The sequence below is a fragment of the Microtus oregoni genome, unplaced genomic scaffold, assembly GCF_018167655.1.
Source record: "Microtus oregoni isolate MIOR12 unplaced genomic scaffold, Mior012 000009F_ref0000495, whole genome shotgun sequence".
In the NCBI taxonomy this organism is placed as follows: domain Eukaryota; kingdom Metazoa; phylum Chordata; class Mammalia; order Rodentia; family Cricetidae; genus Microtus; species Microtus oregoni.
This window is the reverse complement of record NW_024543068.1, coordinates 37,753,705-37,770,647: the sequence shown is the minus strand read 5'-3', so window position 1 is coordinate 37,770,647 and position 16,943 is coordinate 37,753,705. Positions and strand designations below refer to the sequence as shown.

General features: G+C 37.0%; 1 protein-coding gene across 8 annotated transcripts in view; it reads right to left on the bottom strand.

Annotated features, from left to right (window-relative positions):
* The window catches only part of Ralgapa1 (Ral GTPase activating protein catalytic subunit alpha 1), a 237,244-nt gene that overhangs the window by 114,906 nt on the left and 105,395 nt on the right, over positions 1 to 16,943 (bottom strand). For 5 of the 8 annotated variants that reach the window (XM_041658516.1, XM_041658517.1, XM_041658518.1 and 2 more), the window contains 5 exons: positions 14,757 to 16,292; positions 12,895 to 13,019; positions 11,339 to 11,555; positions 9,866 to 10,042; positions 2,099 to 2,251 (listed from right to left, as the gene is read on the bottom strand). In XM_041658516.1, the coding sequence (XP_041514450.1) occupies positions 2,099 to 2,251; positions 9,866 to 10,042; positions 11,339 to 11,555; positions 12,895 to 13,019; positions 14,757 to 16,292 (2,208 nt within the window). The remainder of the gene's footprint in view (positions 1 to 2,098; positions 2,252 to 9,865; positions 10,043 to 11,338; positions 11,556 to 12,894; positions 13,020 to 14,756; positions 16,293 to 16,943) is intronic. The other 3 variants (XM_041658521.1, XM_041658522.1, XM_041658523.1) reach the window with 1 other exon arrangement.

The following is a 16,943-nucleotide window of genomic DNA, read 5'->3' as shown; positions in this document are numbered from 1 at the left end:
GCCTGCCAGATGTGCTCGGGCAGTGGTGATAGAAAACTTGTGGGAGTACTCAGCTAACATCTGGTTTAACTTGAGGCCTATGCCATGAGAGGGAGTCAGTGTCTTATACTGCTTGGATGGCCGTGAACAGGAGACTGGATAGCCCAGAGACCAAACAACTGGCACACAAACAAACAAATAATAAAATCATTGAAATAATTCCTAATAATATTCTGCTGTACTCATAGATTGGTGCTGTACTCATAGATTGAAACCATCTATGAGTACAGATATGAGATATATGTATCATAGATGGTTGTCCAGCCATCATTAGAGAGGCTTCCTCCAGCAGTATACAGAGAGACCCACAGCCAGACATTTTGTAAAGAGAGAATCTAAATTGGAGGTTTACATCAGATCCCTTCCCTCAGAGATCTGGAAACCCCAGGAGAACAGGGAAAGGAAGGATTGTAGGAGTCAGAGGGGATGGAGTATACCAGGAAGAACATGGCCCAGCAAATCAACTAGACAGTGTTCACATAGGCTCCCGGTGACTGAAGCAGTTAGCACAGGGCCAGCATGCAATATGCACAAAGCTCTCTGTGCATACATTATGGCTGTCGGCCTGGTGTTTTTGTGAGACTCCTAAGAGTGGGAGCAGGTGTATCTCTGACTCTTTTGTCTGATCTTGGGACTCTTTTCCTACAATTGGATTGCCTTCTCCAGCCTCTATATGAGTGCTTTTGCCTTGTCTTATTATATCTTGTTTTGTCCTGTTTGGCTGTCTCTTTTCTGAAGAGGAAACGTAGGGGAAGTGGATCTGGGAAAGGGTAAGTGGGAGGGTTCTAGGCTGAGTGGAGGCTGTGGTCAGTATGTATTGTATAAGAGAAGAATCTAGGGCTGGAGAGATGGCTCAGTGGTTAAGAGCACTGCCTGCTCTTCCAAAGGTCCTGAGTTCAATTCCCAGCAACCACATGGTGGCTCACAACCATCTGTAATGAGGTCTGGTGCCCTCTTCTGGCCTGCAGACATACACACAGACAGAATATTGTATACATAATAAATAAATAAATATTTATAAAAAAAAGAGAAGAATCTATTTTCAATAAAAACAGAATACCAACAATAAATAGAAAAACAAATTAATGTAATTTCAGGAACATATATATATATATATATATATATATATATATATATAATGGAATGAGCCCTTTAAAGTAGTCCAGGAATTAAGCACCTTTCAATTCTTCCTTTAATAAGAATAAATGTGATATATGGATAATAAAAAATGGGCTTTTACTATGACTTATAAATAAATATTTGGTCAACTACGTCATTAACTAATTTTCAAAATATGTGGCCAAGTATTTATCTGATGCTTTTTATACTATGCAGGATTTCAGTTCCCTTTATTTTTTTTAAAAAAAGATAAAACTACTAATTTGACAAATTGTTTTACTGAAAGTTTGGCTGTCAAAAGATAGTACTACTACTTCCTCCTGTGAGTGAGCAATGTATTCAAGTACAGTATTAAGAGACCTGAAACATAGTGAGCACACCTAGAACTCCAGCACTTAGGAAGCTGAGGCCGAAGGAGTTAGAGGCCAACCTGGACTACAGTGCAAAACCCTGTCTCAAAGTCAAAATTTAAACAAGGAACCAGACATGGTGAAACACTTTTAATTTTAGCAATTGTGAGGCAGAGGCAGCAGAACTCACTGTGAGTTCTAGACCAGGCCACTTAGGTATACACAGTGAGCCTCTGTCTCAAAACAAGAAAGAGAGGGAAGGAAGGATGGGGGGGGTAGGGAGAGGGAAAGGACAAATATCATATCAATAAATGAAACAACCCCAAATAGTGCAATCACTATCCCCAATTAAAAGCCTTAATTATAAAAAATGTTTAAGACTATGATAAAATGAAAAAAAAACAAAAAACAAACAAACAAAGCAAAACAAATCTATAAGAATAATAGCCCCTTTTAAGGGCAAGAAAAGCAACAGAAGACTCAGAAAATTCAAAGACTTTAAATAAGTATAAATAATCACATCTAAGATGACTTAGGTTCTGATACTAGTACTCTGTAAGAACAGCAAATATCTGAGTTGCAAACATTGCCTAGATCATCTGGTGTCTGCAGAACGGAGTGGTGGAGCTTCTCATCGAGCTGCAGATCCTTCTGTTCCATGTGATCTATATTTAGTGTAGATGGGGAAGGTGTCTGTGACCGGGATCCCAGAGCTGAATGTATTGGGGAAGCGCTTTCTGAACCTGCAAAATTAATTTCATAAAATCACTGTGAAGAATATATTCAGGGTACCTTCAAATACCAAAAAGACATAATTTTAAAACATCAAAAGATAAACCAGGTTATATACTGCCCAAAGATGTCAAAAATATCATAATATTGCCTACCACTGGATGGACACAGGATCAGGAATACAAGATAACTGGAACCACCAGTGACAGTGGCAACCTCTATCTTGATTCTTGGCCTAACTATAGAAACTCAGGTACCACTGCTATTATTCTCTTTTTCTCATTTGAATTTGGAACAGGTCAATAGTGATGGAACTATTCTTCTATATAATAATATAGATCAATGCTAGCTTGGTTTACAGTAGTTCCCAGCTCCCAGGGAGCCCTTATCTCTACTTTTTCCTACCAATCTATTCTCATAAAACATCAAAAACGCATGAAAATGCAATGATTATATCCTCATTGCAAATTCTCTTGAAAATAACACATATGCCTATAATCCCAGCACTAAGAGCTGTCAAGAGTTCAGTGTCTCTATGTGTGGAATAATTTGAGGAGTTTTGGTATTAACTCTTCTTTGAAAATCTTGTAGAATTCTGAGCTGAAACCATCTGGTCCTGGGCTTTTTTCGGTTGGGAGACTTTTGATGATGTTTCTATTTCTTCAGCAGTTATAGGTTTGTTTATTTTGCTTATCTAGTCTTGATTTAACTTTGGTAAGTGATATTTGTCCTGAAAGTTGTCCATATCCTTTAAGTTTTCCAATTTGAGGAGTACAGGTTTTCAAAATATGACCTGATGATTCTCTGTATTTCCTCCATGTCTGTTGTTATGTCCCCCTTTTTATTTCTGATTTTGGATAGTCTCTCTCTGCCTTTTGGTTAATTTGGATAAAGGTTTGTCTATTTTGTTGATTTTCTGGAAGAACCAACTCTTTGTCTCATTGATATTTGTATTGTTTTCTTTGTTTCTATTTTGTTGATTTCATCTCTAATTTGACTATTTCCTGCTGTCTAGTTCTCTTGGGTGAGTTTGCTTCTTTTTGTTCTAAAGTCTTCAAATGTGAGACTACAATTACCCTGATACCCAAACCACAGAAAGACATTACTAAGGAAGAGAATCATAGGCCAATCTCACTCGTGAACATTGATGTGAAAATACTAAATAAAACACTGGCCAATCGAATCCAAGAACAAATCAGAACCATCATCCACCATGACCAAGTCGGCTTCATCCCACAGAGGCACGGATGGTTCAACATACAAAAATTTGTCAACGTAACCCACCACATAAACAAACTGAAAAATAAAAACCACATGATCATCTCATTAGATGTCGAAAAAGCTTTTGACAAAATCCAACATCCCTTCATAATAAGGGTCTTGGAGAGAGCAGGGATACAAGGAACATACCTAAACATAATAAAGGCAATATACAACAAGCCAACGGCCAACATCAAACTAAATGGAGAGAAACTCCCACTCAGCCCACTGAAATCAGGAATAAGACAAGGTTGTCCACTCTCTACATATCTATTCAATATAGTTCTTGAGGTCCTAGAGAGAATAATATGATACCAAAAGGAGATCAAGGGGACATAAGTCAGAAAAGAAGTCAAACTCTCACTATTTGCTGGTAATATGATAATTTACATAAGCCACTCCAAAGATTCTACCAAGGAACTTCTACAACTCATAAACACATTCAGTAATGTAGCAGGATATAATATTAACTAAAAAAAAAATCAGTAGCCCTCCTGTATGCAGATGATAAACAAGACGAGAAAGAAATCAGAGGAAAATTACCCTTCACAATAGACACAATAGCATATAATACCTCGGAGTAACTCTAACCAAACAAGTAGAAGACTTGTATAATAAGAACTTTAAATATTTGAAGAAAGAAATTGAAGAAGATACCAGAAAGTGGAAAGATCTCCCATGCTCTTGGGTAGGCAGGATTAACATAGTAAAAATAACAATCTTACCAAAAAGCAATCTACAGATTCAATGAAATGCCCATCAAAATCCCAGCAAAATTCTTCAAAGACCTTGAAAGAACAGTACTCAACTTCATTTGGAAAAGCAAAAAAGCCAGGATAGCCAAAACAATACTGGGCAATAAAAGAACTTCTGGAGGCATCACAATCCCTGACTTCAAACTCTACTACAGAGCTACAGTACTGAAAACAGCCTGGCATTGTCATAAAAACAGACAGGAGGACAAATGGAACCAAATAGAAGACCTTAGTATCAATCCACACACCTTTGAACACCTGATTTTGAACAAAGAAGCAAAAAACATCAAATGGAAAAAAGAAAGCATATTTAACAAATGGTGCTGGCATAACTGGATATCAACATGTAGAAGAATGAAAATAGATCCATATCTATCTCCATGCACAAAACTCAAGTCCAAATGGATCAAAGACATAGCCACACTGAACCTAATAGAAGAGAAAAAGGGAAGTACACTTGAACGCATTGGCACAGGAGACCACTTCTTAAATACAACCCTAGTAGCACAGACACTGAGAGAAACAATTAATAAATGGGACCTCCCGAAACTGAAAAGCAAAGGACATGGTCCTTTAGAATGAGAAAACGACAGCCTATAGAATGAGAAAAGATCTTCACTAACCCCACATCAGACAGAGGTCTAATCTCCAAAATATACAAAGAACTCAAGAAATTGGTCATCAAAAGAACAAATAATCCAATAAAAACAACGGAGTATAGACCTAAACACAGAACTCACAACAGAGGAATCTAAAATGGATGAAAGACACTTAAGGAAATATTCAACATCTTTAGTCATCAGAGAAATGCAAAACAAAACAACTCTGAGAGTCCATCTTATGCTGGAGAGGTTGTGGGGTAAAGGGAACATTCCTCAGTTGCTGGTGGGAGTGCAAGCTAGTACAGCCCCTTTGGATGTCAGTGTGGCAACTTCTCAGAAAAATTAGGAAACAACCTTCCTAAAGACCCAGTTATACCACTTTTAGGTATATATCCATAGGATGCTCAATTGTGCCACAAGGACATGTGCTTAACTATTGTTCACAGCAGCATTATTTGTCATAGCCAGAACCTGGAAACAACCTAAATGCTCCTCGACAGAAGAATGATACAGAAAATGTGGTACATTTACACAACAGAAAAAAATAACGACAGCTTGAATTTTGCAGGCATATGGGTGGAGCTGGAAAACATCATTTTGAGTGAGGTAACTGAGACACAGAAAGACAATAATCACATGTACTCATTTATAGGTGATTTTTAAACATAAAGCAAAGAAAACCAGCCCACAAATCATAATCCCAGAGACAACAATGAAGACTCTAAGAGAGATATACTTGGATATAATCTACATGGGAAGTATAAAAAGACAAGATCTCCTGAGTAAATTGGGAGCATGGGGACCTTGGGAGAGGGTTGAAGGGGAGGGAAGAGTTAGGGGAGGAGCAAAGAAAATTTAGAACTCAATAAAAATCAATAACAACAACAACAACAACAACAACAACAAACTGAACAAGAGTTCAGTGTCATCATCCTCAGCTACATAGGCAGTTTGAGGCCAGCCTGGGCTTAATGAAACCCTGTCTTTAAAACACATGCAAATGGAGTCTGCAAGATGACTCAGTCAGTTAAAGGCACCTGTTTAAGAAGTCTGACAACCTGAAATCCCCAGAATCTCTACATGATAGAGCGAGGCTGACTGATTCTGGTAAATCATCCTTCTATCTTGGTATGCACCACAGCTCATACCGTTACTACATACATACATGTGAAAAAGTCAACCCTCCCCTCAAAACCTACCAAACAGAACAACAACCAAACAAAAATCTTGCAAATCAATAGGTATGGTGACACATTCCGGTAATCCTGGCACTTGGATGGCTAAAACAGGATGCTCATGAATTTAAGGTCACCTGGGTTACACCTGAGACCCCATCTCAAAAACAAAACAAACATCCTCCAAGTTTTCTCACTGATCTTAGTAAAGCCTCAATTCATTTCCTAGTGTTCAGACGCCTCTGAAATGCTCTTGTACTCCACAATCTACGTATAACTTCTGTATTCTAGCCAAATGAACTGTATTTATTAAAATCATCAGAGTCTAGACCTTTTCCATGTTTTCTTTTCTGTGGAAAGAATCCTGATTAAATTCTTGGTTTAGACATTGTTTTCTACTGATGCCAACTTCTGACCTTACCAAGTGTAACTCCCTGCCATATAGTTTGGTTGATTTCATACCTTCACATTATACCACTATCATACCGATTTCAACATGCCTGTTCAGTTTGAAACACCCCTCAGTAGCATACAAATGCCTTAATCACAGGTTTGCTACTTATTTTATACTGCTGCACTGCTGGTGTCTACCACAGTGCATGACACACAGCAAACCATCTTACTACTTTAAGTAATGTGTAGCATAAATTGCATTACAGAACAGCCGATGGTAGTTGCAGAGGAGAGTCCATTGGCACTAAACAGGATATATATATATATATATATATATATATATATATATATATAATTTCATTTTCTAATGTTGAATTTCTAGCTCAGAAATATCAATGTTCTAGACCCAATAATTGTAAAAATCTGCCCTTTTTACTTTTTTCTATACAGTAAAGCAAAAATCAACTTAAGTTACATATTTGTATCAATCTCCAAAAGTATGGAACACATTTTAAAAATGGCACAATAAATGCCCCAAATAATAAAGAACTATATTATATGTACCATGTTATAGCAATCACATAATTGGTCATATGATAATTATATATCAAAAGAATTTGATTCTACCTAGGATTAATTAGATGCAGGAGTCACATTATTAACTAGGCGGCTGTTCCTTTTACTTGACATACAAGAAAATTTCTATGATAAGACAGCTGCAGAAACCTGAGGACTCAGAAGCTTAGCATAAGCACTGTCACACGAGAGGCACATGGAGAAGAATCTCCTTAACACTTATCAAAAACGTCAAGCATACTCCAATAGACAATATTTTCATCAAATGCTTTGGAATCCAAATCTATTTCTTTGATCTCCGTGTGTTATCCTGTTTCATAACAATCACTACATTAGATATTTTAGATTACTCTCTGTGCATGTGTACTCATTGACCACAGGATGTGTGTGGAGGTAAGAGGACGACTTGAGGGGCTGCTTCTCTTCTCCCACTATATAAATCTGGGATTCAGGAATGGAAGCAAGAACCTTTTCCCAATGAATCATCTTGTTATCCCTAAATTCATTTTTTTTTAAAAAAAAACAGGGTTTCTCTGTAGCTTTGGAGCCTCTCTTGGATCTAGTTCTTGTAGACCAGCTGGCCTTGAACTCAGAGATCCGTCTGTCTCTGCCTCCCTAGTGCTGGATTAAAGGCATGCGCTACCACTGCCCAGCCTAAATTCACTTTTTCAGACCTAAGATTTTAAAATCAGTTTATACAAACTATTAGAGAGTCAATATTATCTTTAATTTTATTGCCAAGATTCTATAATAGCTGACAAAGTTTTTCCCTGTTAAAAGAGCTTTTTAAAAGACATTTTTTACTGATACTCATATGCCAAATATACATAGAGCTTATATTAGCTATATTATTAAATGTCATATCTTTTCATCTTTCCCACTAGATTTCTTGTAGTATCTAAAAACTTCTATATTAACAGAAGGGAGGATTCCAGGGCAACTGGCATCCTTCTGAAAAAACACAGTTAATAGTGTGATAATGCACGCAAGCTTGACCATCAGAAAAGACTATGTCGAAGTTTTATACATTAAGTATATGAAATTATACTCACTCTTAAATATTCTGTTTGTGAATAAAAACACAGCTGTCTTCAAACACTGCTGCACTACTGACAATGTCAGTGATTAAGGTTATTATTCCTTATAAAGCCTCCCAATAGGGTAACAAAATCAGCCATTCAAGGTAGCACATAGTTGCATTCATATTACAAATTCTTAGACATTTAGTTATAAAAAAAGAGACCATATAAACCAATTCCTTGAAATATAAATTTTAATTTTTAGACATTTTTGTTTGAACTACTGATTTCCTTTTGTGTGTGTATAATGTGCATGCAGGTGCACTCATCCACACAGGCACATGTAGGAGCATGGAAGGCCAGATTATTGATAATAGGGTGTCATCATTTTCTATTGCTATTCAACTTTATTTTGAGACAATACCTCTCATTCAACCTGGAGTTTATTGTTTGGGGTAGACTGGCTGGCCAGCAAGCTTCTAGAATCCACCTGTCTTAGTACCTCAAAGCTGGGGTTAGAGGAATGCACTGCCTGGGCATTCAAACTCAGATCCACATGCTTGCTAGGCTAGAACTTTACCCACTGAATTGTCTCCCTAACTCTTGGAGCTTTATTTTTGATGAATAAAGAGAAATAAGAAAAAGTATGGTGACATTTTCTTTTACATTGTAATAACCTTTGAAAACCCAGCAGTTTTACTAATGTTTTAAATAAATTAGAATTAGAATCAAGCCTGCATGGGGAAGTATTTCTGTTCTTTTTTATTTATTTATTTATTTATTTAATTTTTTTCCATTTTTTTTGAGAAAAGGAGAAAAAAAAAAAAACAAGTTTCCACCTCCTCCCAGCCTCCCATTTCCCTCCCCCTCCTCCCACTCTTCTCCCCCTCCCTCCACTCCTCTCCCCCTCCCTCTCCAGTCCAAAGAGCAGTCAGGGTTCCCTGCCCTGTGGTAAGTCCTAGGTCCTCCCCTCTCCGTCCATTCCTAGGAAGGTGAACATCCAAACTGGCTAGGCTCCCACAAAGCCAGCACATTACGTAGGTTCAAAACCCCGTGCCATTGTCCTTGGCTTCTCATCAGCCCTCAAAAGCATGGGATAAAACTGGACTCTCTGAGCATGGCGAACAATGAGGGCTGATGAGTATTTCTGTTCTTAAAGAGATCATGGTGCTTGGAATCATAAGCGACTACCATGATTGTTAACTGGAATGGCTAACCGCTGAGTGAGGTGCATCAGGGTATAGCTGGAACCAGAGTAAGTTCAGATCACGCAGTAAAACCTTCAAGATCATTGTAATCTCTACACTAACCCTGCAGTAACATTTTTATCTATTTAATTATGTCTCAACTTCCAGGACTCCACTTACTATATTAAAGTTGGGTTTTGCCACATTTAAAAAGTATCTGAAGAGGATAATTTGCTGCATCACTAGGTATTCTAGTACACTAACAAATACGTCTTCTTATTGGCAGAGTGCTTTATATTTCCTGCAACAAATGCTTTAAAAGCTGGTTTGACTCTGAACAACAGGGAAAAAGATATAGTGAAGTACTTGTTTCCTCTTCTAGATTGTCTGTTTAACAACTGCTTCTAGTCTGGTGCATATACATGAAGTCCACTAATGCTTACCTACATGTACTTCACGTCAAGAAACTACTCTGGGTTTTTGTTTTGTTTTGTTTGCTCCTCTGTTAAAATAAAATAAAAATTAAATGAAAACAAAACAAACAAACAAGCAAAACCCCATTGAAATAGCAGTCGATCATACAAGCTGTAGAAACTTAACCAGATTCTTTGGAAGTTTAGAAGCCAAGATTAAGTAACATTCCCTTGAGTTGTTTTACCAGTAACTGTTGCAACTTCAGCAGAGAAGGCTTGCTGATTAAGGCTGCTTGTTTCTGAATCTAAATGAAGTGTTGTTAGGCTAGCCACTTCCTGCTCCTCGGTGCTCTGATGATGGCCAGAACCTAAATCCACATCAGCAGAGCAGGGGATCCCAATGTCAGTCCCAAAGCCAAAGTCTGTAGGAAGAAGAAACACTAGTACTTCAGCAACACAATAAGCAAATATTCACATTCTTCCTAATCTACTCTGCATTGTTTCATTCTGGAACATATAAGCAGCAGTAAAATTTTGAAGAAGATCTCAACTAGAAACACTTTAAGATTGTAACAACTTGTTATTAACAATAATTGCTGTGGGACAATGGTCAAGTACTTTATAAAGATTTGTCACTTGCACTGGTTTAATAAAATGCTGATTGGCCAGTAGCCAGGCAGGAAGTATAGGCAGGGCCACCAGAACAGGAGAATTCTGAGAAGAGGAATGGCTGAGTCTGCAGTCGTCACCCAGACACAGAGGAAGCAAGATAAGAATGCCTCACTGATAAATGTGCAAGGCCTCGTGGCTAATACAGACAAAAATTATGGGTTATAATGTAAGATGTAAGAATTAGTTAATAAGAAAGCCTGAGATAATAGGCCAACCAGTTTGTAATTAATGTAGGCCTCTGTGTGTTTCTTTGGGACAGAATGACTGTGGGACTGGGTAAGACAGAAATCTTTGTCAAAAAACAATTATTTTAAAATGTAATTCTTATGTAGTTTCTGATAGCTGGTAATAAAATACACTTACTACTTTTTAAGTATTCTTATAAATCTCTCTCTCTCTCTCTCTCTCCCCTCCCCCCACATCATCATCATCTCTTAAAATCTCACCTGTTTGAGCTCAGAATAGTATATAATCAACTCATAAAAAAAGGAAACATACAATACTCCAGTATACCTCCTAACTCACAAATTTGATTCCTAAAGTTTTTAATTTTATTCCCTGAATGCTAAGTCTACACTTAGAATTACACAGAATTTCAACAGCCTGATCACGTAGTAACATATGGTACCAAATAATAATAGCTGATATTTAACATAGAGGAATATTCAAGGAAGAGTCTGGGTAGAGAATTGGACAACAGACAGCAAATATGAGTGGATTAAAGAATAGCATCTCATAACTATGTTGGCGCTTTATTTTAACATTAACACCATTCTCAATAATTTTCTTTTCATATCTTTTGTCTTTAAAATGCAATTTCTTATGAGGGACGGTGGTTTTGGTTTTTTAAATAACTCTTGCTCCCCCATTTTTTTCAAATTAAAATGGTCTCAACCTGAGATGATTCCCTAAACTTCAGAAATTGTGAAATGAACATATAGAGTAATTTCCTAAGTAACAACAGAGAGTAAAGTAAAAGCTATGCCACCCACAAGTCAGAAAACAACTGACTGAAAACATATGCTCAAACAGTAAATGATACTTACTGTCAAATTTTCGTCCATCACATTGGAAAGCACTGAAAGAATCTGAATGACTATCGGAGCTCATAAGATCACTGCTCCCTGCACTGGCAGGAGATGTCCATTCTGAGGGTACACCTGGGTCATCAACAGGACGCATCTGGCTCTGCTTGTTTAGAATATCAGGGAGATCTTTCGGAATTTCAAGGCTGCCTGGACTACTTCCCCTTCTTGTCAATGTCTAAAACAAGAAACATTAAATTTCTTGCTTACAATTAAAATTTTTTAAATTTCAAATCAAGCACCCAAAAACCTTTAGTTTTCAAGATAATCATCAGTATAAATGCTGATATTTAGGACCTCATTTGGAAAGGAGAAATATACTTACTGAACAATCTAAATAATACGTAATGATATGTACCTGATACCTAAGCTATGGTAGTTCTACTTAAAGCAAAGACCTAAGTATCAGGTGAGATGGTGTTGCATCTAAAGCTCTTAAACAGCAGAAAAATAAAGTTTAGAGTGGGACAAAAAAGCAAACAGAAGAGAAAGTGAAAAGATAGCAAAGATGTCATTTTATGATTCTAAAATAATCCCTACTCATTAAGAAATTCAAATAAAAGGAAATGTAATAGTCACAGACAAATTAAAACCCAAATGAAATAAAACAGTTTTTAAAAGCAATTCTGCAACTGAGAACTAGAGATACATTAGCTTCTATTTTCATTCTGATATTCAATATTTAAGATAAAAGGTAAATTTTAACATGAACTCTAGAAGTTATCTGAATTGTTTAAGCATTGTTTGTTATCAAAACTATGGGAACTGGGCTAAGTGACTTCTGTTGTTTTTTCCTATTGACAGCAGGTGATACCAACTGGAAAGACAGTTAAGAGGAACTAGGAAAGAAGTGGCTCACAATTACTAACAGATGGTCCAGGATGTCTGTAGTGAAAAGCTACATGCTTCAATGTTTTATGTCTTTGAAAAACATATAATTTAAAAACTTTAATTTAAAACACACACATATTCCTCTTCCCACCCCCTTCTGGGACCTGACCTAATGATCTGTAAATGTTAGACAAGCACTCAATCACTGAGGTCAGTCAGCTCTCCTTTTACTTTTTATAAGACTGGATCACACTAAGTTGTACCAGCTGGCTTTGAAGTTACACTGCACCCTAGGCAAGGCCTTGAATTAGTATCCTCCTACCTCAGCCTCCTGAGCAGCTGGACAGAACTTTGTAGCACTAAGTCCAGCTTTAAAAAGTTGTAAGGACTGGTAAGTCAGGGGTGAAGGTGTTTACTATAAAGGTTGATGAACAGGGCAGAAGCAGAGAACTTCCTCTCTGAAGCTGTCCGTGAACCTTCACATGCATGCTATAGCATACAAGCATCATATATATACACACATAAAATAAATTCATGTTAAAATTTTTAAATTACTTTTTAAGTGAGGGCTAAATTTCAGGAAAAATAAAGTTTTGAATAAAAATCACCACATATACATTATACCTATTTTTAGTTCTCTATCTTTATCTCAAAAACCAAATAAATTAAAGAAAAGGCAAGCTCACCGAGGTATTCCCACTTCGAAGCCGTTCTGCTATGAACTCATCCATTAGATCAGGAACATTGGCATTGCTGCCACCAGTATCACTATTAAGAGGAGGCAGTTTGGGGCTCGTGTCCTCTTTACTTACTAGAAGCAAATAAATAACTACATATAGTGAGCAACAACTTAACTGTACTTTCTAAATTTGAAACAAAATAATCCACAATAAAGTACCTCTGCCATATCAATTATTTGCCAAACATGCACTTCTGAATAATTTCCCTCCTTTTGGATTTAATATTTAAGAATTAGTAAATTGTATTTACTTTACTTAACTAAGCAGATGTTAGTCAATCTTCAGTATGACCTTAAACAGCAAGAAAGCTAGAGGTAAGCACTAGTTGAAGTCAGGTTAATATTGCCTATAAAGAAACTGGTATATTATATTTTTCTTTCTTCCTACTCTATGCTTCTCCAGAGCCTTAATAATTCACAACTCCCTCAGATTTCTCCAGAGAGTAACTGTAAGGAATATATACTTTCAAATCATGCAAATCTCAGTGAGACACAAACACACTTAAGTTTGAACACAAATTAAAATTTCATGATTTGGTATACTTTTTTTAGATTTAGTCTAAGATCTAACCTCGATGCTCAAAGGAAAAAAGGTTCAATTTTCGCAAGATTCAAGCAAAAATAAAACCAAAATAGTTACTAGATTTGCTTAATATTAACACTACAATATGATTTTATAGTAACAAAATTATTTTCACTTGGGAAACTAACTTGTGGGAAAAAAGATAATTATGTCAGTATCATACTGTTGAAAAGTTCATTTCTCTGTAGAAGAAAAAACAGCGCTATTTATATTCCTACTGAACCACAAAGAATTTCAGACTGTGTAATACCATTGTCTTTATATTACTGGCCAGGCTTTGCTAAGCTGTAATATACTGCCCTCAAGTGGCATTAATGGCTCAATGCAAGATGCATTATACAGCGTTGTTAATCATGCTAACAAAAAACATGTTAAAATAAATGAAATCAAAACCTACCTTACTGCTGAAAGTTAAGTTTCTGTATCTGTAAAGTTGTTTAATTTTGAAACAAGATAAAGTGGTTACTACAATCTTGCTTCCTTTTTCTAATCTGCACATTTAGGTTCCACATTGAAATAACAATAGCTATTATGAAACCTTAATGCACATTTAAAATCTCATAATAAAGATTTAAATCTTGCAAAGATATAACATATTATATACACAAGAATGAAAGTCTAAAGGCCTACAGCACTTTTTTTCTGAAATGCCTTGAATGGAAAGTGATTAAATCTTTGAGATTAAAGAAAGGGTTTCCTCTTCAATGATAGTTAAGTATAATGTTGATGTTGGTTGTAGGACTTTGATTTCTGTTATGTTAGATGTCAAAGTAACCATCTACAAAGGAAAAAATACAAGACCAACTCAGCAGTAAGAATAAGCGAATTCAATTAGATACAACTAATGCCCATTTTGACATAAAGTAGTGGGGGCAAGAGAGAAAGTACAGCCAACTCCTCAGTAAACTTCAAGACTCATAGTGCACACTCAGAAAAATCCTTGACCTTTGAAAGGTCATTAAATTTGTTTCTGTATCTTCCCCTTTCTATTTTATTGTTCAGCAGCAAAGAGGTTTAACTAAATGCCTCATAAGGGAAATTAGTAATTTAAATAAATATTGTATGCTGGGAAAAATACAGCTGGGGAAAGGCGCATGCATAACCAAACAGAGAGAAAGCAGTGACCATCCCAAAGCTTTTTGATTGCTTATAGCTTGCTTCAGTTGCATTAAGCCAAACTGGTGCTGTCTTTCTCCTTTTGCGCTCTGCACACTGTAAGTGCTCACCTGCAGCTTTCCTTCCAAAATAGCCCATTACATGACTGTACAGATCCCTCAGTGGAGCCTCTGGTGGCATTCTGTTCTGCCTCTGTGGGGAAACATTTGCCTTCGGCTTCGAAAGAGCATGTACAACAGTTTTATAAACGCCACCCAGGGAGCCCTGCTGTAGTCCTGCCTCGTGACTCGATGACCTAAGAGTACTGCGACTCCCTAACTGGTTACTTGCAATTCCTTCTTTCTGTGATGTGGCGGTGGGGATCTCTGTGGATTCCTTCACTGTTTTGCTAACGGATGCTGCACCAATCATATCTAGAGGTCTGTACACACCAGGTTTTACAAGGTCTGTACCACTAGTTGAGCTGCTCTGTGTATTGCTGGTACTGCTATTGCTACTACTGCTAAAGCCACTGAGCTTCCGTAGTCTCATCTTCCATGGAGCCTCTTTATTTTCCAGTGGATTATAAAACTGAACAGACTCAGTAGATGGCCTAAAAGTAACATGAACAGTATTTCGTTTCTTAGCAGCAATTTTCATGATTTTGGCCCTATGGGTTACTGTTTCAGACAAGCTCCTCTTGGTTGGAGAAAGCTTGCCGGTGTTGGAAACATGAGGCATTCTGCGGTTTACTGGTGCTTTTAGTGCAGTTTTCTTGGCATGCATAATATATGGGGTGACTTTTTCATTAACTTGTATACTCTTAAGCTTTTCACCTAGTGTTATATCTACAGAGGCATCTACTTCTGTGGCTGTTTGTCTATACAGAGGTTTCTTTTTTTCTTTATCACAAGGGCTACCTGAACTAGGATCCAAGGACTGTTCATCAAGATTTAGTTGTTTAGATTTTTCAGCAGTTTGTGTTCTCGCAAAACTAACTGACTGGTTAGGTGCAAGAGTACTCGTGGAGACAGCTGAGCTTGGTTCTTTTTGAAACGCTGTATTTTCAGGAGTCCCAACACAAGATTTTAGATTTTCTGGTTTTATTTCCTGGCCTATGCACTCTAATTTATCTAAAGATGGTATTTCATCTCTAGTTACTGCAATAATCACCTTCTGAGAAGCTGTATCGTTACCTAGCTCATTTTTACTATGATTTTCCTGGTTTTCCTTAAAGTATTCTTTCAGGGAAGAAAGAAGATCCTCATCTCCTTCAAGGTCAATGTACTGGATTTGTTCGAAAGCTGCATCTGCAAGTTCTACTGGACCTATTAAATGACAAAGATGGTCATATATGCTATCACCAACTTCCAGAGAAGACTCTCTGCTATGAGTATCAGTGATGTGGCCTTCAGTGGCTCTAGTTATTGAAGAAGCCTCTGTGGAGCTCTGCAAGCCTGGAGCATGACGGGATGAACTGTCAACGACAGGAACTGCACCTTTGGCTCGCTCAACACTGAATGGCTCCACGATGTCAGAAGTGCTGCTGCTTCGAGGCAATGGCTGGTCCTCATGCAAAGCTCCGAAAACTTCATTTCCAGTGTCTTCACTCTGTGAAAAATGTCGTACTCTGGTGGAACGGGGAAGGATTTGAGCATCATCAATATCTGCAAAAGAAAAAATTATTTATAGTAGAAACTACAGAAATATAAAAAAAATTATTTCACCCACAACCCAGGAATATGCTTCCCAATAAAATTCTGATTCTTTTTGTAAGTTCAACTAAAGAAAACCAATTAAAAAAATATAGCTGATTTTTCAAAACTATGATGGGCCCAAGGCATGTGGTGTCAATGCATTAGAAAATGACCAAGATACACGTGAACTGTTAACATGCATATGGAGAGTGGAGATGAAACACTTGGAAGTGCAGTCTAAGATAGAGCTGTGCCAATACACCGAGCAATTCAGACCAGTTAGTTTTTCCTATTCAGGTTGTGAGCAAGGGAGAAAAAAAGATCATAACATGCAAAGCTGATCTAGGTGTTCCATGCAGACTTTTAGAAATTCTGCTCCACTAGGCAGGAAGAAGACATTGCCTTTCCCCAACAGCGGCTCTACATATTATAGTAACAGAAATCTCCCCCCTGTCCTTAATATTCTCTCTATCAAGACACTGTATGCTCTCTTCTGTTTACTTTATTTACTATAATCTTAAGTTCTATTCTTTATCATCAAATATAATCAGTAAAAAACAAAGTATGATCAGTATATAATTAAGTTATTTTTGTTTTTGATAAAAATATTTAAATCTGCTA